This window comes from Chelonoidis abingdonii, chromosome 6, assembly GCF_003597395.2.
Source record: "Chelonoidis abingdonii isolate Lonesome George chromosome 6, CheloAbing_2.0, whole genome shotgun sequence".
Classification (NCBI taxonomy): Eukaryota; Metazoa; Chordata; order Testudines; family Testudinidae; genus Chelonoidis; species Chelonoidis abingdonii.
The window spans coordinates 2,497,984-2,523,459 of record NC_133774.1 but is presented as its reverse complement, the minus strand read 5'-3'; the positions used below and the strand labels follow the sequence as shown (position 1 = coordinate 2,523,459).

Sequence of the window (25,476 nt, the reverse complement as noted above, 5' to 3'; positions counted from 1 at the left end):
GTGACCGCGTATGCACACAGTATTCAAGATGGGGGCGTACCATGGATTGCCAACATATTTTCTGTCCTATTATTTCTCCCTGTCTTAATTATTCCCAGCGTTCTGTTCCCTTTTTTTGACTGTTGCTGCACATTGAATGGATGTTTTCAGACAACTATCTCCAATGACTCCAAGATCTCTTTCTTGAGTGGTAACAACTAATTTAGATACCATCATTTTATATGTATAGTTGGGATTATGTTTTCCAATGTGCATTACTTTGCATTTATCAACATTAAATTTCATCTGCCATTTTGTTGCCCAGTCACCCAGTTTTGAGACATCCTTTTGTAGCTCTTTGCAGTCTGCCTGGGTCTTAACTATCTTTAGTAATTTTGTATCATCTGCAAATTTTGCCACCTCACTGTTTACCCCTTTTTCCAGATCATTTATGAATATGTTGAATAGGACTGGTCCAGAACAGACCCCTGGGGGACACCACTATTTACCTCTCTCTCCATTCTGAAAAACTGACCATTTATACCTACCCTTGTTTCCTATCTTTTAACCAGTTACCAATCCATGAGAGGACCTTCCTCTTATCCCATGGCAGCTTACTTTGCATAAGAGCCTTTGGTGAGGGACCTTGTCAAAGGCTTTCTGAAAATCTAAGTACACTATATCCACTGGGGAGTAGAGGGCGGGCCTGGGTTCCCCCCAAACCTCCCAACTCCTGATCAGACACAGGAGGAGCTGACTCAGACTGTGGGTTCCACAAGAAGGGAAGATCACTGAGGTGAACAAATCTGCCAATAAGCGCAGGACCCACCAAGGTGGAGGAGGAACTTTGTCACATTAGATAAATGTCTATCAGGGATGGTCTAGACAGTATTTGGTCCTGCCATGAGGGCAGGGGACTGGACTCGATGACCTCTCAAGTTCTTTCGAGTCCTAGAGTCTATGACTCTATGATAGGCTACAGACTACAGTTAGTAGTTCTGCAATTTTACATTTGAGTTCCTTCAGAACCCTTGGGTGAATACTATCTGGTGCTGGTGACTTATTGCTGTTTAATTTATCAATTTGTTCCAAAACTACCTCTGACACCTCAGTCTGGAACAGTTCCTCACATTTGTCACCTAAAAAGAATGGCTCAGATTTGGGAATCTCCCTCACATTCTCAGCCGTGAAGACTGATGCAAAGAATTCATCTAGTTTCTCCGCAATGACCTTATTGTCCTGGAGTGCTCCTTTAGCATCTTGATTTCCAGTAGGCCTACTGGTTGTTTAGCAGGCTTCCTGCTTCTGATGTACTTTAAAAAGTAATAACAAATTTTTTTTGAGTCTTTGGCTATCTGTTCCTCATTCTTTTTTTGGCCTTCCTAATTGTATTTTTATACTTCATTTGCCAGTGCTTATGCTCCTTTCTATTTTCCTCTAATTTCTACCTTTTTAAAGGCCTTCACAACATCCCTTGGTAACAAGTCTTGCAGGTTGACTGTGCATTGTGTGAAGAAGTACTTTCTTATGTATGTTTTAAACTTGCTGCCTGTTAATTTCATTGCGTGACCCCTGGTGTTATGTGAAGGGATAAATAATACTTCCCTATTCACTTTCTCCACACCAGTCATGATCTTAGACCTCTGTCATATGTCCGCTCACTCATCTCTTTTCTAAGATGAACTGTCCCAGTCTTTTTAATCTCTCCTCTTTTGGAAGCTCTTCCATACCCCAATCATTTTTGTTGCCCTTCTCTGTACCTTTTCCAATTCTTATATCTTTTTTTGAGATGGGGTGACCAGAACGCCATGTAGTATTCAAGATATGGGTATAGCGTGGATTTCTGTAGTGGCATTGTGATCTGTTCTGTCTTACCTGTCCCTTTCTTCATGGTTACTAATATTCTGGTAGCCTTTTTACTGGCTGCTGCACGTTGTGCAGATGTTTCTGGAGAACGAACGGCAAGATCTTTCTTGAGTGGTAACAGTTAATTTTGACCCCAACTGTTCGACCCCAACTGTTCGTATGTGTAGTTGGGATTGTTTTCCAATGTGTATTACTTTGCACTTATCAACATTGAGTTTTATCTGCCATTTTGTTGCCCAGTCACCCAGTTTTGTGAGATTCCCTTGTAACTTTTTGCAGTTAGATTTATATCATCTCTGAACTTTACCATCTTACTGTTTACACCAGGGGTAGTCAGTGGATGGACCATGGGCCAAATCTGGACAGCCAATGCTTTTGAACAGACCCCGAAATCTTTTTATTTAGTAATTATCATTATTTATCCTGGAGTCTGGACCTTGACTATATATTGACCAAGAAATTTGGACCGTGACAAAAAATAGACTACCCCCGATTCACAACTTTTTCCAGATCATTGATGAATATGTTGAACAGCATTGGTCTCAGCATAGATCTTTGGGGTACCCTGCTATTTACCGCTCCACTGTGAAAACTGACCATTTATGTCTACCCTATAGTAACACTTAAATTTAATTCAATAAGGTCTCACAAAGATATGTAGGAAACTGCCATATTTGTCACACTGAGCATAAGGCTTTGCTCAGTAATAAAAGTTGTGAATTACAGAAATATTAAGAGGTCTGTGAAAGAGGTGGGGTATAGAATTCGTGACGCCCACATCCCAGGACACCTTCTATTAGGTTACAGGGTATTAACTGTAGTGGAGTCTCTTGTGAATGACACTATCTGAAATGTGTGTAGGCATGTCAGGGCAACAAAATGCATAAGCATCACACAAGGGCATGACACGTGGCAGGGCTGGAGCAATGATGTATCAGCCTTGTTGCTGTAGAATGAGTGGAGCAGTTCGGTAGGTTCCTGTTCCTCCTGGACCCTTAAAGGTGCACCTGAGGTGGGGAATGGGACAACTGGAAAACTGCCAAAGAATCGAGCGGGCAGGCCTGCTGCCTGAAAATCCAGCAGATCAAGTAGCAAAAGGTGAGTTAAGGTTAGAGCCTGAGCTTTAGGTGGGGAGGGGAAGCCTAGCTTGGCTCAGTTTTGAGATTTGCTGTAATTAATGACGCTTGAAGCCATTTGAGTCTGGCTTGGTTTATTTGGGAAAGGTTGAAGAAATCTGGTCTGATCCCTAAGTAAATGTTTTCTCACAGTAAGAAACACTGATGAAAAATAACTGACACTTGAAGGGAGGAAATAGACAAATAATTCTGTTGCGGATGGACATGAAAAGTAAAAGATGCTGCCCCTTCCAGACAGGCTGTGAGGCAAAAGGTGACACTGACTTGCTCTCTCTTATTTGGATGGCAGTATACAGCACTGCTACATGTAATGCACAAAAAAATGCCACCAAATCTTTGTTACTTTTTCCGTTTGTCTTCAACTTTTTAGAGCTTGACTTATGTCAGTTTGTTTAATTGATAAATATTGAATGAAGCTGCATATCATTACACTGAATAGTAGGAACATACTCAAGTCTGATGCCAGAAGCTGAAGAGTTGAAATGTACATTCAGCTGAAATTCCACTTTCTCTGTGACTGGAGCAGTTTAGAGCTGCCCCTGCTTTATGAAGGTTGGCAGACTCTGACCAGCTCCTGGGCTGTTCTTTTTTGTGAATTTAAACATTTTGCCAGAGAGATTTTTGTCATAGAATCTTAGTAATAGCAGATCATTGCCAGAATTTGCAGTCTTTAGTATTTGGGTTCTTTCATCCAGACTAGTTGATTTAATCTTAACCTTTTTATAACCTTGACACGTCTGTTCTAATTTTAAGCTGGATGTTTCTCAGATAGTTCTCCCTATTTTCTTTTTCATTTTGTATTTTGGAAGAAACATTGGTTTTATACTAATAATTGGCACAGTCCCTAGACACTGGTGAGGGATCTGAAAGAGTAGGAATTCTTTTAAAGATAGGAAAGTACAATGAACTTGTAAGGATGGGGCATGTGTTGGTGGGTCAGGGCAGTAATTCTCAACCCAGGGGTATGTGTATGCCTGAGGGTACATCAACTCATCTAGAGATTTGCCTAGTTTTACAACTAGCTACATAAAAAGCACCAGCAAAGTCAGTACAAACTAAAATTTTATACAATTACTTATACTGTTCTATGTACTATACACTGAAATGTAAGTACAATATTTATATTCCAATTGATTTATTTTATTATATGGTAAAAATGAGAACATAAGCAATTTTTCAATAGTGTGCTGTGACACTTTTTTGTTTGTTTTTGATTTTTGTAAGCAAGTAGTTTTAAATTAGGTGAAACTTGGGATGGGGGGGTACACAAGACGCATCAGACTCCTGAAAGAGGTACAGTCGTTAGGAAAGGTTTAGAACTACTGAGTGAGGAGGCAGGCAACATTCCTGGACCTCTAACAAAGGGAAACTTAAAAAATTATGGAGAATATTCTCAACAGGGATGATTCTTTCTTTTTTTTTGTTTTTTTTTGTTTTTGTTTCAATACTGTCCTATCTGTGCCATTTCCCATATGCAGGCAGAGTATTTGGTGACTGGGTCTAATTTTGGAGTATAAGCAGGGCAGTTGTCTTTTTTTTATTTTGTTCAAGTAAAGCACTGTGCACCCATACAATGCGGGCCAACCTACCCTGGCGAAAATGTCTGTTAGGGCCTGGCACACTGCTTTAGCCCTGGTGTTGCCTAGAGCTACTGCTTCCGGCCATCGGGTAGCAAAGTCCACGAAAGTCAGTACGTACTGCTTTCCCCTGGGCGTCTTTCTCGGGAAAGGACCCCAAATATCCCACACTACTCCTGAAATGGAGCTCAGTTTTATGGGGAGTGGCTGGAGAGGGCCTTGACCAGATCTTGGGGCTTCCCACTCTTGGCACACCTCACAAGACGGACATACTGGGCAACTTCCTTGCATCCCCTCTCAGTGGAAGACTTCCCCAACTTTCTTTGGTTCTGTTCCCCCAGCATGGCCACGATGATCATGGCTAGTCTAAGAGTTCCCCATACTTGTGGAACCACCAACCGTTTGTGCGGGCTGCCATCTTCCTGGTGTCCAGAAAGAATTCTTGCTATAAAAGTCTGTCTTAAACAAACTGGGATCGGTTAGAAGAGCTGAGAGCGTTGGGTGGCTCCGTGCCGCACCCAACTTTCTGAGGCTGTCATCTGCTTCCTCTCAGTCTGAATGTTCCCTTGAGGCTGGGGACACAGTGTCTCTCAGCTGTGGACTGCGGGCTTCGGTTCCTCTGGAAGCGATTTAGGTGCTGGGGTTGTTCTGTTCAGGTGAACGTCTCCGCGGTGCACTGTGGTATTTCAGCTCTGGCGAGCCTCTTGGTATGCGTTGTTCTGTTGCTTCTGCCATTCGGCTCGCTGGCCCCCTCTGGCGTTGTGAGTTGAAGATGTGGTTTGCATTGCTGGTGTGGTGCTGGTGCTGTTCCAGTTCGGCCTGGACTGAGGTGCTGTGGCTGTTCAGCGTTTGGCGTGGGATACTGGTCCACTTACCTTCGGTCTGGGTCTCTGGTAACACAGACGTTCTCTGTGGACGGCTCCGGAACAGAATGGGTCTAGAGCTTGCCTGGTTTGCTGCGTGTTACCATTCCCACTCTCTTGGCGCCGCTTCACCTGTTGGCAAGTCTTGCCCAATAGCAGGATGGAATAATTTGTCAATAGACTGCAAAAGTCACATCCTGACCAGCCTTTGTACTGGACAGGGCAGTTCAGCTGTAGGCAAGTCCACAGCTTGTGACATGAAGGGTAAATGTTCACTTGGCCTTGTGTTGATGAGTCTGGGATCCAGAAGATTGGTGGATAGCTGACAACTTGTTACCCCGTGTCTCTCCACTCGTAACCTTTCTTCCGCACTTTCAAATGTTCCTTCGCTCAGGATTTCGAGAGGTATCTGGGCCTGGGATCTTTGTGTGATGGTGTGTGAATAACTTTCACCCAGGGGGGTTCTTTGGGCAGTTGGCTTTATATGTCCAGTTCATTACACTATAACATTTCCCAGATAACAGGTCCACTGGGTGAGGTAAGTTACTGAGACTGGTGAGGGAAGGATAGTGGTGTATGTGGCTTCCCTGGTGGTAGGTGGAGTTTTTGGGTGCCTCGGTTGTAGGTTTATTGTCGATGTGCCCCTAGGTTTCATTCCCTTTACAGTAGCTTTTTGCTTTCTGCCACTTCCATCCATTTGGCTCCAATCTCCCCTACCTCGGCGAGAGTTTGGGTTTTCTATCTAGGATTGTACCGTTGTATGTCCTCAGGAACACCATCAGAAACTGCCTCCTTGTCATGAGAGAGGTGCAGTTCGTCAATGGTTGAACCTTGGTTCCTGATATCAGGCGTCATAATGTTTCCCAACGTAGTAGGCGTGTTGGGGGAAATGACTCATTGGTTCACTTTTGGGTTCTGAACCGCCGAGGGCGTTGATCGGGTTATCCCCATTCTGTATCTGCCTTGTTGAAACGGTTTATAATGTCCTTATTTGGTCCTTTGGATTTCAGGCGCCACTGTTGTAGGCGTCCTACTGAGGTTGCCTATACTCTGACAATGACTGTTTCAGGATGTTGTACCCAGACAGGCTCTTTCAAAATTTCTAGACGGTCCTCGGTTCACACCTGCCTGTAGTGAGAATTTTTGTGTGTTGAACAAAAATCTGCGACGGGGGTTTAGATTGGCGCATTCTGTGCCTTAGTGTACTAATTCAAAGCCGTCGGTGGCCTCTCTTGTTTCCATCTTCGTTGGTTTTTCCATCCTTCTGTTGGAAGGTGCATCTTGGCTGCTTGTTCTCTTTGTACGCAGGTCTTTTCTTTTTCTCTCACTCCATCTCTGTATGTTTTTAGTTGCCTGTTGACGACGTTCTTTATTGTTCCTCTGCCTGTTGTCTTGCGGTTCGCTTTAGGGCAGCTTGGACTTCTGTTTTGTTTCTTGTGTTGCGGGTGCCTTGTCAGTTATTGTCTGACTGCTGGCTCTTCGTTGTCTCCTGGTTCTTGGCTTAGCAACCGTTTTTCTCTTCTTGCTCTCTTTGATATGTAAATTACCAAAACAAAGCCACTTTATTTACCTGTGTGTGTTTGGAATCCTATTGCTTACAATAAACCCTTTACTGTCCTTAATGTTCCTTTGCAAAATGCAAGCTGCCAAAGCAAGGCAGAAAAAATTTCTCTGGTACTTTAAACCCAAACCTTTCTCTCTGCTAAAACCCCTAGCAGAGAAAAGAAAAATAAATATTCCTATGGCTTCCGATTCTTACTTTCCCACGGCTAGGCCTACTCATGTACTAAGCTCTGTCCCAAATCTGGACCTGCTTAGCGTCCAAAATCTGTTGGCTTAGCATGAAACTCCCAGCTTATTACCGAGTTGGATCTACTCATGCTGCACCAACAGGGATTCCGTCTGCCTAGTACACTTCTTGGTCTTCCCCATCTTCTTGGGGACCCCAAGCTCAGAACCCTGAGTCTCACCCCAAGGGAAAACAACCTCCTCCCACTATGTCTCTCCTTTATTCTATCCCCCACTCTCACCTTCCTGGATTATCCTGGGCATTACTGTACTTAAACTCCTTGAATGCAAAACGAGAGAAGGGCATTACTTCCCTGATGCTATGATTCAAATCTAGTCAAGCTAACACAGAGATTTTCCCCTCCCATTTGTTCTAGCCTATACCAGAGAAAAACCTCAAGGCAGGTTTAAAAAGAAGCTTATATAAAAATACTAGAGAAAAAACTAACATTATAAACTCTAGCTTCACTAATGATAATTATGGGCTAATTGCTTATTAAGAAATATGAATAAACCAGTCTGATTCAAAAAGATAACCAATTGAAAACATTCCAGCAAGGTACCACACATGTAAAATACAAAAATACAATATAAACCTATTGCGTCTTTGAATACTCACACCGTGGATACAGATGAAGGGTAGAAATGCTTGGGATATTGAGAACCCTCCTCTATATGCCGAGAGAAACCGACGGCAGACATAGACGCCAAAACAAAGTTCCTCCCCTATCTTTGAAAAATCCGGTTTCCGATGGTCCTCTGGTCAGGTGTTTTAAGTTTCCTCTGTTAACCCTTTACAGGGAAAAGAAACATTAACCCTTACTATCTGTTTATGACAAACAGGGATGATCCTTTTTTTGTTGGTTTGTTTGTTTTGTTTCAGTACTGTCCTACCTGTGCCATTTCCCATATGCAGGCAGAGTATTTGGTGACTGGGTCTAATTTTGGAGTATAAGCAGGGCAGTTGTCTTTTTTATTTTGTTCAGTAAAGCACTGTGCACCCATACAATGCCTATATATGAGGCAGAGGAAATCTGATTATTTCTGTGTAATAATAAATAGTAAATTGGAGATGTACCAATCTCCTGGAACTGGAAGGGACCTTGAAAGGTCATCAAAGTCCAGCCCCCTGCCTTCACTAGCAGGACCAATTTTTGCCCTGGATCCCTAAGTGGCCTCCTCAAGGATTGAACTCACAACCCTGGGTTTAGCAGGCCAGTGCTCAAACCACTGAGCTATCCTTCCCCCATCTGTGAACTTAGGAACTGAGTGAAATGCAAGTCTGAACTACTGCAATGCTGCCACTTTTGTGTGCAGTCAGGAACATAGCCAGAGCTTCCTGAGAGAAACCAATGTAATAGCAGTGTTTTTAATTTTGGCGGAAGGGGGGGAGGGGAATAATTCAGGACTAAAGGTTTATATGAAAGAGCTCATAGACTTTAAGGTCAGAAGGGACCATTATGATCTAGTCTGACCTGCACAATGCAGGCCACAGAATCTCACCCACCCCCTCCTGTAACAAACCCCTAATCTATGTCTGAGTTATTGAAGTCCTCAAATTGTGGTTTGAAGACCTCAAGCTGCAGAGAATCCCCCAGCAAGTGACTTGTGCCCCATGCTCCAGAGGAAGGCGAAAAACCTCCAGGGCCTCTGCCAATCTGCCCTGGAGGAAAATTCCTTCCCAACTCCAAATATGGGGATCAGTTAAACCCTGAGCATGTGGGCAAGACTCACCAGCTAGCACCCAGGAAAGAATTCTCTGTAGTAACTCAAATCCCACCTCATCTAACATCCCGTCGCAGACCACTGGGCATACTTACTTGCTGATCCTGGCAAAACATTTTTGCAAGCTTTTCTGTTAAATTTAGTTGGAGACCACCAATTAAATTGTAGCTTCTCATTGTTTTCCCCCTGGTACCCAAACCTGGTTTCAGATATTTTGTTCTTGTTCATGGAATGGATGTGGATTTTGTTATGCAGTGTAGTGAATGACCAGCTCTGTAAATCGTGTGCTGGATTTAGTTGGAATGTAATCTTTTGGCCATCTGCTCACTCTCTCTGTATCTCTATCCCCGTATTTAGCAAAGCAAATGCAAAAGGTAAGCCTGAGACCACAAATTTATGGAGAAATTCCATGTTACATTTAACACTTTCCTGAATAAGAATGTGTGTTTGTTTTAGAAGCTGTGATTGTAGAGAAGAGACCGTTCATTTGAGTGTGATCTCAGATCCAGTTGGTTTCTGGTGCTACAGTCCAAAACCGTCCTCCCGACTCTGTGGTTCAGAAATACTATCACCACATTATTCTCTGCATATCAGTTTGAGCATAAGAAGAATGGGGGCAGTTTTAATATTTTTTCCACGCACTTCTTTGTAATGAAGGGAACTTTTAGGCATTGGGGTGCAGTAATATTCTAAAGCTTGTAAAAGCTGCAGCGTACTAGTGGTTTCAGTCAGAAATGAGTAGTCTTTGGAATCACACATTTTGAAATCTGGATAATTGACAGGGTGTTAACTTTGTCTTCTAGTATTTTCAAATAATACCAACGTGGTGACAGACTCTGGCTCCTTCTTTTTGGGAGGCATTGACTGATTTTTTTCAGCAACCAGACCTTGCCTCTAGTTCTTCCCTCTCCTATATACTTTGTGTCCAGATATCAGTTGATCTGTTGTCTCAATCAGTCCTGCAATAGATATTATCGTATCCTTCAAGGGCAAGTGGACTGGAGGACTTTCACTCTAAATAGGTCATTGAGTGACCCAAGGTACTTCTGCGCCTCTTCTCCCTGGAACTAAATTCACTATGGTCTCTGCAGCAGGAGGGTGAGCATATCTTTGTGGTTGTCATACCCAGGTCAGTCACCTGGCAGTTCAAAGCTCTATTTCTAGACTATAGTTTCATCTCTTGTTTTATAATAATAATAATAATAAGAGATATACCTCTCTCCTAGAACTGGAAGGGACCTTGATAGGTCACAAGTCCAGCTCCCTGCCTTCACTAGCAGGACCAAGTACTGATTTTTGCCCCAGATCCTTAAGTGGCCCCCTCAAGGATTGAGCTCACAACCCTGGGTTTAGCAGGCCAATGCTCAAACCACTGAGCTATCCCTCCCCCTCAGCACTTTTTTTATTTTTTTCTCCTTGCTGAGCATAGGAGGATTATCATTCAGCACAATTTCACATTTGCTCCTGAATGACAGAGCTCTCTCAGGGCTGCCAAGTTTGAGAGCTGCTGTTTGAAGTGAAGTAGGATTTAACAATTACAATTAGTTTCAAAATGTTGCATTCCCAGAGCTCAGAAGTGACAGAGTAACCATTCTCTTCTGCAAATAAGTGAGAAATGAGGATTTTTGGTGAGAGCGTTAATTTCTAATATTTTTACTTTGTCTGGGGTGATGCATTTACAATCCATGGTTGAGTCCCCATTTAGTGGAAAGTTACCAGTTTGCTATATTGGACTGAACCTTTGGATCACTCAGACTTTCAGGTCTGCTGAGTTTTGGCTGAGTTGGGTCATTGTTTCCATTTCTTGCTTCCAGGGCCCAATGTTCTCGATGCAGACTTTGCTGGCACCTCTTCTTGGGATGTGGGACAGCGGTCAACTGCCCTTGGCCCTGTAACCTGCACTGAAACTCCCAAACCTCCCTGTTTGTCTGTGCACGCTTTCCCCAAAGCTTCACCCTTGCAGACTTTCTTGTTTATAATTAAACTCTTTGGGGACCATGTGACAGGCAAAGAAAGAAACACAGGCTTTGCAAAGGAACTTCTATAATATTCTGGGCTAGTCTACACTAGAAGCGCTACAACCGCACAGCTGCACTGATGTAGTGTGTCTGGTGAAGATGCTCTGTGCTGATGAGAGAGTTCTCATGTTGGCAGTAAATCCACATCCATGAGATGCTCTCCTGCCAACACAGAGCTGTTCACACCGGCACTTAAGTTGGTTTAACTTACATTGCTCGGGGGAGGCTTATTCACACCCCTGAGTGGCATAACTTTACCGACAAGTGGTAGTGTGTACAAACCCTAGGCAGCACGAGTGTTACTAATCTAAGCTGAAGCAACAAAATACTTGAATGCAATTTGCCTTGTTCTGCCTTCACCATTCCTAAGAGTCCTTGGGTCTTGGTCGGTGTCCCTGGGGGAAGGCGAAGTCCTTTTTGCTTCCTTTCCATTAGCTGTCTCATCTCTTTTGCTGTTGGAGGCATGGCCTCTTGAACACAGAACCTCTCCTGCTTATGAACGCAGTCTTAGTCATGAGCCCCAGTCATACTGGGTTTGCTTGCACCAGACCCTTGTTTTGTAGGGGTAGTGAAGTGGATAAGTGTAATTAGCAAGCCAGTAGTACATGGGAGCCATCTGGTTGTTGATTATAGAGTCGAAGGCCAGAAAGGACCACTGTGATCATGTAGTCTGACCTCCTGTAGAACATGGGCCATAGGACTTTCCCAAAAGAATTCCTGTTTGAACTAGAGCAGATCCTTTAGAAAACCATTCATGGCTCAGCACGACTCTTTCTATGTTAGTTTTGCATAGTATGAGAAATAGAAGTTGTTATGCATCACAAACAGGCCACACGTAGACCAGTTCAAACTGTCTCTCAACACAAAGTAGGTTCAATCATAAATGATACACAAAAATGAATTTAATTCCCCAAATTGTCACTAGGGTTACCAACTTTCTACTTGCACAAAACTGAACACCCTTGCCCCAACTCTGTCCCACTCCTCCTCCTAGGCTCCATCCTGCCCTGCTCCTTCTCTGAGTCCCCACGCTCACTCCTTCTGTCTCCCCGCCCCGCCCCACCCTGTCGCTTGCTCTCCCCAGCCTTTCTCACTTTCTCATTTTTACCAGGCTGGCTCAGGCGGTTGGGATGTGAGAGGGGGTAAGGGTGGGGCTGGGAATGAGGAGTTTGGGGGGATCTAGGCTGAGATCAAAGGGTTTGGAGGGCAGGAGGGGGATCAGGGCTGGGGCCGGGGGTTGAGGTGCAGGGGGTGAGGGCTCTGGGGTGGGGCTAGAAATGAGGAAATCAGTGCTCTGTGCTGAGGCAGTGGTTTGGGATGCAAATGCCTCTTTAGGAAACCTCTCAACTAAGCCCTTAAGGCTTTGGTGGGTAATTAAGACAAACTGTGCCTCATATATATATATATATATAGTGACAGACCCAGGCTAGTGGGGTACAGGAGTCAGGTAGAGGGCAAATATACTAGTCACTGGGTGAGTAGTTTTCTGTTCCCTGAGTGATCAGAGCAGGGGCTGCACTAGAGTAATCAGGAACCTGGTAGAACCAATTAAGGCAGACAGGCTGATTAGATCACCTGCAGCCAATCAGGGCAGGCTAATCAGGGCACTGGGTTTAAAAAGGAGCTCACTCCAGTCAGGTGAGGGGAGCCAGAGGAGAGGAAGTGCGTGTAAGGAGCTGGAGCAAGAGGCACAAGGAGCTGAGAGTGAGAGGCTGTGCTGCTGGCGGGACTAAGGAGTACAAGCGTTGTCAGACACTAGGAGGAAGGTCCTGTGGTGAGGATAAAGAAGGTGTTTGGAGGAGGCCATGGGGAAGTAGCCAGGGATTGTAGCTGTCTTGCAGCTGTTAAAGAGGCACTATAGACAGCTGTGATCCACAGGGCCCTGGGCTGGAACCTGGAGTAGAGGTGGGCCTGGGTTCCTGCCAGACCTCCAACTCCTGATCAGACCAGGAGAAGTTGACCAGACTGTGGGGAAGAATCATTGAGGTGAGCAAATCTGCAAATAAGCGCTGGACCCGCAAAGGTAGAGGAGGAACTTTGTCACTATATATATATACTTATATAGTAGTGTGTGTGTGTGTGTGTGTGTGTGTGTGTGTGTGTGTGTGTGTGTATATGTATATATATAAAATAATGTATTTAATTATTATAATTAGTGTGTGTGTGTGTGTGTGTGTGTGTGTGTGTGTGTAAAAATGTGTAGTGCCATGCCCCTGGGCAGGCTTTTCAGCAGCAGGGATTGAACCCACAGCCTCTGGAGTTTAACGCATGAGCTTCTATTTTGCTTCATCTGTTTCAGCTCTGTTAGCCAAGGCCAAAGTGGGCTTATGAGCCTCTAGCAAGTGGCTCAGAATAGTGGAGGACAGAGCACCACAGTAGGTGTAGAGTGCACCACAGTAGGTGTAGTGTGTTGGCAGCTCGAGACTGTACACTCTGTGGTACAGACAGTCACCTTTGTAGAAAGCCACTAGCATACTCTGTGTACTGCCATAATTAATAACCTCTCTGAGTCTCTGCGTTGGGAGCAGTCTGCTTCACTGCCAGAAACAGTGGAATCTTACTATTCCTGACCATGAGGAAAGATCCACTGACATTTGGAGTTTTGTACCCATAGCATCTGGGGAGTGCATACACTGCCCTGTGCTAGACTTGAAATTGTTAAACAGCTTCAGTGCCTGTGTGGTTCAAAGAAGACTTGATCAGCCACCTCAGGGAGTCACCTGGAATCCTTAGACCTGCGCGTTGTAATAACTGGTACAAACAGATATAGACAGCATCAACATTGTCTGAGATTCCACCTCTGAGACACAGTGTGCATGATCTCACACTTTTTATATTACACGTTATAGACACACACGTCTCTGCAGTTCTAGTCTTTAGCAGAACAGTTCTAGCTTCTGGTTGAAATGTTCCTGTCCTGTTGTATGGAGAGAACGTTACATAGATCCTATCCTTTCGACTCAGAATATATAAACTTGTAAAGTATTTTTCAGTCTCCAGCATCTCATCCTTACCTGTAGTTTTGCTCTGGTGGTTCCATAACTGCAATATTCATTATTACTGTCTGTTCACAGAAATATTTCGTTTGAAGGTCAGTCAGTATGGCCTTCCAGCACAAGTGTTCTCTTCTGGAGAAAAGATAATTGCTTCTTTAGTTCTCAAGCCATTTTCGCACTCAGGTGCATCTTACCTTTCAGCTTATTAGACATGTTTTCTTGTAAATGCTATGACATTTGCACTAGAAAAGCTAGCAGGAGCTTGGAGATATCCTTTCTAGGTGTTCATACTTTATAGTACCAATGAGTCTGCGAGTTTCTCAAAGTGCAACATATATAAAACCCTAACCAGTGAGAGATGGCCCTTATCCACTAGAAAAACAACATGGGTAGACTGTCTGTGCATTAGGAAATGTGCACAGATATATGGTAATGTTATAGTAATTTATTCTTGATTCTTAAACTATGTGAATTAGACTTGTTACCTACTCCTTGAAGAAGCTATCAGTGGATTTTTTTTTAATGATATGACGGTGCTTTTCTTTCCATGTTGCCCCTTGTTCATGGAACAGCCTTCCTAAACTAGCTTTCTTGATTGCCACCCGGTCTTCATTCAAGACCCTCTTGAAAACCATTTTTTATTAAGGCCTACTACAAGCAAGTTTATAACTGTGTGTGTGTGCATGTAAAAAAAATTAAACAGTTTATTCCTGTGACACTATGCCCCATATTCTTCATAGAGATATTGGTATGATATGATTATGGCATAACTAAGATGTGTTGTGTGCAAGATGGGTCATGTGAGGTATCATTGGAAAGGTTGATTTACTGAATATGATTATCTTATTTGTATGCATGCATCATTTCTGAATCTGAAGTTAAGAATATTGGCTATGTAACAATTCTACATGGGTTTACACCTGGGGAACATCCGCCAGACAGAATGCCATCAGCCTGGATGGCCAATTAGGGAGAATAATGGGACCTTGAAGATGCTAATTTCCCACCGTCCTGAGACGCTTCCTGTGATGCTGCAAACAACCTTTGACTCATGACTGCTTTTACATTGCAGAGTCATGTGATCATGTCACCTGGTACTGGACTCCATGTTGGACTACTAGTAATTTTCCACTAATAGGAGGTGGGGATCTAACTGGGAAACAAAGGATCCCCACCATATGTAAATCTTATTAAGACAAGCAAGTGAGTTAATCAGGGTTCATTCTTCACTAAATCCCCGCCCAGGATGACTGCTGGAAACATCTAAGTAACCAGGACAAAAGTGGGGGAGAAGAGCTGAGCCAAGGCTGGTTAGTCCCTCAATCCCTGGCTGTGTCTACAAGTGTCCAGCATCTTCTACTGAATATCTTTAGACCTTTGTAGAAGTGGTTGAAAACATGTAGGAAGAGCCAGCACCATGTGGCCTGGCACCTCTGCATGGACAAGATTTCATGACTACTTTCAAGGTCTTGGAATTTGTTTTCATTCCTCACTAGAACAAAACCAAAACTTTTTGAATGTTTTTGTGAAACAGAATTGTGTGAAAGATCAGATTTTTTTTTTAAATTTTTCTTCCTCATTCTCTGGAAATGACTATAGAGTCCGTCATGGACCTCAGAAACCTTCCTGGTTGAATGAAATATGTCTCAGGGAAATTTTGAGCTTAGATACATCATCATATTGAAACAAAGATACATTTAATCAAAAGTGTCTAGTATCAGGGGGTCGCCGTGTTAGTCTGTATCCACAAAAACAACAAGGAGTCTGGTGGCACCTTAAAGACTAACAGATTTATTTGGTCATAAGCTTTTTTTACCCACGAAAGCTTATGTCCAAATAAATCTATTAGTCTTTAAGGTGCCACCAGACTCCTTGTTGTAATTAATCAAAAATGTCCCAGCCACCTCTACTCTGCGCTCACCCACAGTTTGAGAATAGAATGTTTACTTTTTTCAAGATTGTTGCTTTAACTAACAAATTAGACGGTATGGAACAGTAAAATTCTAATAGCTTCTGGTTTGCAAGAGACTTAAGTGCAGTTATAATGTATGTGTAAAGTCAATGATGACTTTCAGTGTCAAAGTGCTGTACAAACATTAATCCTCACAACTACCTTTTGGAGCTGATTATCCCAGTTTACTGAGGAAATCTGTGGCACAGGTTCGTTATACAGTGAAAAATGGGATCAGAACACACAGAACCACTGTCGCGCAGTCCTGTGCTTGACAGATTTTGTGTTTACCTCCTAGAATAAAACTTTACCATGACACAATCACTAAATGTTTTTTTTTTTTTTTTCTTCACAGTGAAAAAAGCAAAACTTCAGGGGCCACCAGGTGAGCTAGACTTTTCTTGCTCTAAGCAGTCATTAACCTGCAGGCACTGTTATTGATTCTTAAGGCTGTTCAATAGTCTGTTCTCCTCTTCCTGCTGTATTGTGTGGGCTAACATCCCTGAATGTATGTTTCTCTTTGCTGTGGGTATTATTGGGCACAGCTATTACATACTGTGTGTTTTCCTCATTTCTGGGAAGAGAGTAATTCAGAGGTATCAGAGAGACTGGAGGAGCAATCAAGTACACAAAAAGGTTGTCTAATTTTCATACTTCTAGAAATGTTTTTTCCTATGTTCACTAATAAGCCTGAGCTGAATATTTGTGTTCCCTCACTTCTCATCTTGTCTAGATTCCTCCTGTAACTCAGTTTTCTCAGAGTCCTGTGGCACCTTATAGACTAACAGACGTTTAGGATCATGAGCTTTCGTGGGTGAATACCCACTTCGTCAGATGAATGTCATTCATCTGATGAAGTGGGTATTCACCCACGAGAGCTCATGATCCTAAACGTCTGTTAGTCTATAAGGTGCCACAGGATTCTTTGCTGCTTTTACAGATTCAGACTAACACGGCTACCCCTCTGATACTTGTCAGTTTTCTCAAGCTCTTGTTCACTAATAATTAGCATATGCAGAGTATTCTTTGGTAAAATCATTTTTCTGGCTCATTTCTCTGACCATGTCAACCCCCTTGGGATCTCTCTCTGGTGGTTCCCCCTTTTCCTCCCAGCTTCTTGTCATTGACTTCAAAGCTCTTCATAACTTAACCCTGCTCTGTTTAGCTGCCCGAGGAACTTACTGTGAGGCTGACAGCTGCCTTCACTTGGCCAACATTCCCAGTTCTTCCTTCCCTAGCCAGTTTTTCTCTCAAGCAGTTTTGTGCTTCTTCCATGCTACCCCTTGTGCATGAGAGATTTCGTGATAGATCCAAACAGGCACTACCTTATCCTTCTTCAGATTCCTCGTTTAGACTCTTCTGCTGTGATCAAGACCTTTTGCCACCGCCACCACCCCCACCCAGCTAATCCTGCCCGCTGCCCCCCTGCAGCAGCTGAGCATGTCCGTGGCAGCTAACCCAGCCTGCCACCCCCAGCACACCTGGGGAGCCCACCCCGAAGCAGCTACCCCCACACTCTGTGGCAGCTAACCGCGCCCAGGGAGTCCGCCACAGCTCACCTCCGCTCCACCTCTTCCGCTGAGCACGCTAGCTCCGCTCTAATTCTCCTCCCTTCCTGGGCTTGCGGTGCTGATTCAAGGAGAATTAGAGCAGGGGCTGTGTGCTCAGTGGAGGAGGCAGAGTGGAGGTGATCTTGGGCGGGGATCCGTTCCCTTGTGCGCGCCCCGCTCACCTCCACTCCACCTCCTAGTTCACCTAGTGGTTGCACTGGCCCTGGCCATGATGCCTACAAAACGCTGTCTGTTAACCATGGCTGGGTGCGTGATGAGCTTCCTTCCTCTTCCTACTCCATTATTCTTACCAACTCCCTCCACTCTAGCTAGTCCCCATGCCCTGCTTCTGCCCCAGGTGATGACCAAACTTGAAAACCTCCACCGAAAAAACATATAAGCAGCAAAACTGGGCCAATGTCACCTTGTTCTCTGGCTTGTATGTTGTAGGCTTCGTCCCCAACCTCTTTGTGTGTCGTCTAGTTCAGTGCTGCCCAGCCTTATTACCCAGGAGGGCCCCATAAACCTAAGCACAACCTCGTGTGGTTCAAACAGTCTACATATTTTAATAAGATTTGAAGTTTATTGTATTGGTTTATATTTTTTCTGCTTGTTTTGTTGTATTTAGATAGGTTTTCTATGTACAGTATTGTCGATTTACACTTGTGTAAACTAAAATGATGTAAATATTATGACAAAAGACAGATGAATTGGCTGTTAGTATATTGTGTTGAAGCAGGCCATGGGTCTTATGAAATGCTCTAGGGGGGCTGTGTATAGCCTATGGGCCACAGGTTCTAATATAAGCTCTCCCAATCAGAGAGTCTCTCCCCAGTGGTTTCATAGATAAGGCCAGAAGGGACCATTGTGGTAATCTAATCTGACCTCCTGTATAGCATTTGCCATAGGGCTTTCCTGGATTAATTCTTGTTTGAACTAGAGAAACTATTAGAAAAACTTCCAATTTTGACTTAAAAATGTTCAATGATGGCGAATCCACCTCGCCCCTTGGTAAGTTGTTCCTATGATTAACTGGAAAACAATGCCTGGCACAATGGGGCCCTCTTCCTGACTGAACCCTTTGGGTGTTGCTATAACAAATATTTTAATATTTTCTATTATCATAGTGCTTAAAGGCCCTGATCTGGGGCGAGAGTCCCATTGTGCCAAGCACTGTGTACACATAATGTAAAACAAATTAAAAAATAGCCCCTGGCCCAAGAGCTTACATTCTACAAAGTGATCCAGTATTGAGCATTGTATTCAAATATAAAGTACAGTAGCTGAATATTTCTACTAAAATGATTGGCAGTGAAATAGTACTGTTTACGCATTAAGTAACTGCTCCTTAAGTGGGAGCTTGTTCATTCTCAGGTTGCTGGGTGTTTAAACTTTGTATCGGCCTATGCCCACATGTCTTTCATCATGGCTAGTAAGGAATAAATAGCAGCTTCCAAGGAGCTGTGTTTCGGAATTGTGCTGGGTAGAAATACTACAAGGTAATTAGGTTGTTTTTATATTTATTTATTTATTTATATAATATAACTCAAACTGGCAAAACATGACAATGTGGCTTGTTCTTTTAGTACAGCTGGCTTAATATTAAGCTGCATAAGTTTCAAAATACATTTTTTCATCAATTTGTTCCCAGAAACCCTTATACATGGTGTCACAGAGGAGGATCCAGATTCATGAGAGTAGCTTGGTTAACTTCGGGCTATGTCCTTCAGTGCATATTGTACACATTTTTGGTTATTGCATCTGTTTAAGGGATAGATGATGTCCTGGCCTTTAGATCCAGTTTCCCCCACCTGCCTTTGGGCAAGTTGTCACTTATATTTGTTTTTCTTCAGGATTTGATATTTTCTCTTAAAGCTGCTGTTAACTCATTGTAGGTGATCATAGCTTGCCCTCATTTTAGAGAGAAAATGATTTTATTCAGTCCTGTATGAATCTCACCTCTTTAAGAAATTGAGGGTAATATTTCTGTAGAAAATGCAAATCCATGAAAGATTTTTTTCAAATGTGTTTTCTTATGGACTTCATAAATAGCCAGATAATGTGCCTACCAATAGCATTTTTTGTGTGTAGTAAGACAACTAGAAGCTTTATAATGTTGCTTTTGTAAGAGATGGTAATAGCAAAAAGTAATCATTTTACTCTTTCTTTGTTTAGATAAATTTAATACCTATGTGACCTTGAAAGTGCAAAATGTGAAGAGTACAACAGTAGCAGTACGAGGGGACCAGCCCTGCTGGGAACAAGACTTCATGTTGTAAGTACAGTCCTGTACAACAACTAGATGTGCATGGAAAGATCAACCCTTAAAAAGAAATACCATGACCAAAAGTTACTTATACAAACCATTGTTTTAAGATTCTTTTACTGTTGTAAAATGAAGTACATAAGTCAGGAAATGTCAAAAAGGTAGGTTGTCAGTGAAATCTGTCTCACTGTATGTATGTGTAATACAGTAATTTTTATTGTATAGTGGCCTCGAGTCTCCCGGAATCGGGATCAATCTCCTGGTGACTATTGAAAGCAATCCCGGAGACTTTAATAGGATATTTTAAGAAAATTACATTACGTCATGTTGGGGGGGAGAATCTCCCAGAATAGTTTGTCAGAGTTGGCAACTCTACTATATAGACTCCTGTTTCATTCATTATACAGGGTGGATGATGCACAGTGAATGAGAGAGGTGGCTCATGAGAAGAGCTTCGACCTATGAAAAGGTTGTGAAACCTCAGCTGTAGGAAGAGAGTGCTCACTGTGCCTTGGTAGGACCAATCCAGGGACTGACGTTCTTTAGAGACACTATATGGACTGGATTCCTGCTCTTGGGTCCTGTGCTTCCAAACTGAGCCAGGCAGAGCCTTTTTTTATTTTTTTTTATAGCTTTCAAAGATTTTTGACCCTTTGAGGCGTCTGTAGGTAAGTCTTGTTTGGAGATCAGCTGCCATTGCATTAGTGCCTTTTAGCATGTTCTACCTGAGCTCCTTTCTTATTGCTTCCTGCAATTTGGATTGACAGATCCTTTGCTGTTAAAGCCAGATATAGTTCTTCATCACTGAGGGCTTTGATTTTGTCTTGGATGGCTTGTTGGTTTGTCTTGTTCTCCAAGTTCCCCAGTGTCCTACTACATAGCCATTTGGCTGAAGCTGTCAAGTTTCCAATACTCCTTAGAGAAGAAGGCTTCTGGCTGCTCTGGTTCATGTGCAGTGATGACCTGAGTTGAGAGGGGTGTCTTTGGCCTCAGTTCTTCACTTGGGCATTGATGTTCGCATGTAACTCTGTGTTGACAAGCCCTGACAATTCCTTGACTGTGACTGTTTGCCAGTGTGCTCTGTGTTTTGATGGCTTTGAGGGTTAATCTGAAGAGTTGAATTTCGTTCGAAGTTTTGACACTGGTCATTTTTAATGGCATTGAGTAGGTCTACATCAGCCCCTTTTGGTAATGGAAATTATCTGTTGCTTTACTGACATCGTAATAAAACTGCACTCCCAAGCTAACTTAATCCACTTTACTTTGAAGTGTTGTAAACCAGGTTTTGATTGTGTGATAAAAATACAATAAAGGGGTCTGTGAAAATTGAACTGAAAAGAAATACAGATAAATAACATTGGTTTTGTTTGAAACAACACGTTTTCATAAAAACTTCAAAAAACATGAGAAAATCCTATTTGTGGGAGTGTTTTTTTTGTTTTTTTTTTTAATTAAAGAAATCATTGTGTGTGTAACGCTTCTGTCAGGTGGAGTGAGCAGCAAGAAGGGCTGGATTCGATCTCTAGGGCAGGGGTTCTCAAACTAGGGGGTCGGGACCCCTCAGGGGGTCACAAGGTTATTACTTGGGGGGTCACGAGCTGTCAGCCTCCACCCCAAATCCCGCTTTGCCTCCAGCATTTATAATGGTGTTAAATATATAAAAAAGTGTTTTTTTAATTTACGGGGGCGGGGTCGCACTCGCACTCAGAGGCTAGCTATGTGAAAGGAGTCACCAGTACAAAAGTTTGAGAACCACTGCTCTAGGGGTTCCTCCTAACAGTACAAAACAGAACCCACTTAAGCCCCCACCCAGTAATCTGGGAAACCTTAATATCAACCCTGGGTGCCCCTAAGAGGCAGTGCTTCTCCACTTGCAAGCATGGAGTCTGTGCATAACAAAAAAGGAACTTTTAATAAATGGAGAAGGAAACCCAGCATTAATTTGGGAAAACACTACAATCACTTTTTCTAAAGCATATGACCATAAACAAACCTGACCCTACCATGTGTTGGGCAGTGTCCTTTGCCTCAGTTTCCCACCTTACGGTGGGAAGATCCAACTAATGAATGTCCCATTCACACATCATTCCCCTTTCCTTCTGCTGCACCCTGCTCACAGTTGGCTCTGCTTGGTTCGTGCCACCCCAGAGTTCAGAAGTGCATTCATGGGGTTCACCTCACACTCTGGGGTGGGAGAGGGTGTTGAGCAATGCCTTTCCTGCTGCCTCTGCAACAGGCTCACAGCTGCTGCTGCTTCTCTGTTGCTGCTCCTCTTTGCTGCTGCCCCGGCTGCTGCTGCTTGCTGCTGCTGCTTGTTGCTCCCCCAGTGTCAGGTTCTGAGGTTCTTCCACTTAACTTACGTCTTAGTGATTTCAGCAGGTAGTGGGGAACCTCGCATCCAGTGCAGTCTCTGTGTTGCCTTTCACTGTCCCCACTCAAAGTCTAAGGCTTAGCTCCTAGCTCAGCAGCGATGTCAGCTCTTTGAATCACCAAACAAAAACAAGCGCTCTCAATTGAGTTCAGTCAGCTCTGCCATTAAACGGAGAGGGGCAGATCAAATGGCATCTAGGACTCTTTGGGCAAAGTGTACACCCCCAGGTCAGAACACCTGTCCCCACCCACCACTCTCTTCTTCACTGGGACTTGACATCCCTACTCCCTGCTTAGTAAGTGAAGGTCAGTTTAGGATGACCCCTCTCAATCAGTGTGTGCTAAGTACAGTTCTGCTGCCCTCAGGGGTGAAAGTAACTGAAAGGACTTACTGGTATGCTGGAGTGCTGAGTGGGGCCGTGACCTCAACTGGAAGAGGCATGGCCTCAACCAGAAGAGGCGTTTAAAGGCCCTGGGGCTTCGGCTGTGGCTGGGAGCCCCAGGGCCTTTAAATCACCTGGACCTACCAGCTGCAGAGGTGACTGGGAGCCCCGGGGCTCAGGGGCAAAATAAAGGGCCCAGTGCTCCGGCTGCCGCAGAGCTCCGGGCCCTTTAAAGCACTGCCCGAGCCCCACTGCTGGAGCGCTGGCAGTGATTTAAAGGGCCTGGAGCTCCCTGCAGCAGCTGGAGCACCAGGCCCTTTACATTCCCGCCTGAGCCCGGCAGCCGGGCTCTGGTGGTGGTTTTAAAGGGCCAGAGGCTCTGGACGCTGTGGGGAGCCCCGGGCCCTTTAAAGTGCTTTTGCCGGTATACCTTGTTTTTGCTTGCCAATCCCCGGCATAAGGTATATCAACTGTGATGGAGTAGGGGCTGTCTGCATGGGGGATGGGAGAGCAGGGGATGTCTTTAGGTGAGGGACAGGATTTAAGCCTGTAACCTGAGCCAGGTAAGGGGGGAGGGCGTCAGCACCTTTGCCTGGGAAGGGGGACAAAGGAAGGGGCCGGCTGTAGGGGAGGGAGTTTAGTTTTGGTTTTGGGCTGGGTGGTTGGAATTCAGGGGGCTAAGGTTCCAGGACCCCAGAGGGGCTTGATTGAGGGGTCCTGGCTGAGCCTACAAGCTCTGCTGTAACCTGCGTTCCTGTTGTCCAATAAACCTTCTGTTTTACTGGCTGGTTAAGAGTCACTGTGAGTCCCAGGAAGAGGGGTGCAGGACCGGACTCCCCCACACACCGTGACAACTAGCTCTCCCCCCTTCGAGACTGAACTGAGCGAGGTCAGTCTGCCCAGTGACCTGGGGAAGTTCAGGGTCCCCTCTCCGGGACAAGGCATCCGCTGTCAGGTTGGCACTTGCCTTCACATGGACCACGTCCATGTCGTAGTCCTGCAGGAGCAGGCTCCACCTCAGGAGCTTGGCGTTGGCTCCTTTCATCTGGTGCAGCCAGGTCAGGGGAGAGTGGTCGGTGTACACGGTGAAGTGTCGCCCAAAGAGATATGGCTCTAGCTTCTTAAGGGCCCACACCATGGCCAGGCATTCCTTCTCGATGGCCGCGTAGTTCTGCTCCCGGGGTAGCAACTTCTTGCTCAGGTACATGATGGGGTGTTTTTCCCCCTTTTTATCCTCCTGCATCAACACTGCCCCCAGTCCCGTGTCTGAGGCATCAGTGAACACCGTAAAGGGCTTGTCAAAGTCTGGGTTTGCCAGAACTGGGTCACCAACCAGAGTCTCCTTCAGCGCCCGGAGAGCCTGCTGGCGCTGTTCGGTCCAGACCACCTTGTTTGGTTTCCCCTTCTTGCACAACTCAGTGAGGGGGGCGGCTAAGGTGCTAAAGTGGGGCATGAACCTTCGATAGTACCCCGCCATCCCAATAAAGGCCTGCTTTTTGGTTTGGGGAGCGGGCCAGTCTTTCATCACCTCCACCTTGGCTGGTTCCGGCTTTAGGCAACCGCTACCCACTCGATGGCCCAGGTAAGATACTTCAGCCATCCTCACCTTGCATTTCTCAGCCTTTACGGTTAACCCAGCCTCCCAGAGTCGATTCAGCACTCGTTTAACCTGGGACGTGTGGTCCTCTCAGTTCTGGCTGACGCAGATGTCGTCAATATAGGCCACGGCAAAATTCTCCATTCCCCTCAGTAGCTGATTTACCAGGCACTGCAAGGTGACCGGTGCTCCCTTGAGGCCAAAGTGCAGGGTTAGAAACTCGTAGAGCCCCAGAGGGGTGATAAAGGCCGATTTTAGCCTGGCATCTGCATCCAGCGGCACTTGCCAGTAGTCCTTTGTAAGATCCATGGTGGTGAGGTATCGAGCGCCTCCCAGCTTGTTTAGGAGCTCGTCAGGCCGGGGCATGGGGTAGGCATTCAATACGGTGATGGCACTGAGCTTTCGATAGTTCACACAGAACTGGATTGACCTATCCTTCTTGGGGACCAGCACCACTGGCGAGGCCCAAGGGCTGAAAGACTGCTGGATCGTCCCCAAAGCCAGCATGTCCCTGACCTCTCTTTCTAGGTCCTGGGCCGGTTTTCCGGTGACCCGAAAAGGGGAGCATTTTATAGGGGAATGTGACCCGGTCTTCACCCGGTGGACAGTCAAATTAGTGCATCCAGGCTGGTTGGAAAACAGCTGTCGGTACAGATGCAGCACCCCTCTAATCTCAGCGTGTTGGGCCAGGGTTAGCTTATCAGAGAGGGGAATCGCCTCCAGGGGGAAATCAGCTTTTGTCCCAGGGAATAGATTCACTAAACGGTTGTTTTCCTGCTCCTCCCACTGTCCACACATGGCCAACACCACATTCCCCCGGTCATAGTATGGCTTCATTATATTCACATGGTACACCCGGCGGCGGTGCGCCCGGTTCGACAGCTCCACCACATAGTTTACCTCATTTAGTTGCTTGACAACCTTGAAGGGCCCTTCCCAGGTCGCCTGGAGTTTGTTTTTCCTCACGGGGATGAGAACCATCACTTGATCCCCGGTGGCAAAGGCGTGGGTCCGCGCCATGCGGTCATACCAGACCTTCTGCTTCCTCTGTGCTCGGGCCAGATTTTTCCTGGCCAGACCCATGAGCTCGGCCAGTCTTTCCTGGAAGGTCAGGACATACTCCACCACTGACTCTTCATCGGGGAGTGGCCTTCCCCTTCCATTTGTCTCTCATTAGGTCCAGGGGCCCCCTCACCCGCCTTCCATATAACAGTTCGAAAGGCGAAAACCCAGTAGATTTCTGGGGTACCTCCCTGTACGCGAACAGCAGATGAGGTAAGTACTTGTCCCAGTCCTGCGGGTGCTGGTTCATAAATGTTTTTAGCATTATCTTCAGCGTCCCGTTGAACCTTTCCACCAGCCCATTGGACTGGGGATAATATGCTGAAGCCCAGTTGTGCCGGACCCCACA

At 44.9% G+C, this 25,476-nt stretch overlaps 1 protein-coding gene across 3 annotated transcripts in view; it reads left to right on the top strand.

Annotated features, from left to right (window-relative positions):
• The first annotated feature begins 19,642 nt into the window (after positions 1–19,642).
• Positions 19,643–25,476, top strand: part of UNC13B (unc-13 homolog B) — a 329,656-nt gene continuing 323,822 nt past the window's right edge. For all 3 annotated transcript variants that reach the window (XM_075066813.1, XM_075066812.1, XM_075066811.1), the window contains exon 1: positions 19,643–19,724. In XM_075066813.1, coding sequence (XP_074922914.1) covers positions 19,720–19,724 — 5 coding nt within the window. In that variant the 5' untranslated portion in view covers positions 19,643–19,719. The remainder of the gene's footprint in view (positions 19,725–25,476) is intronic.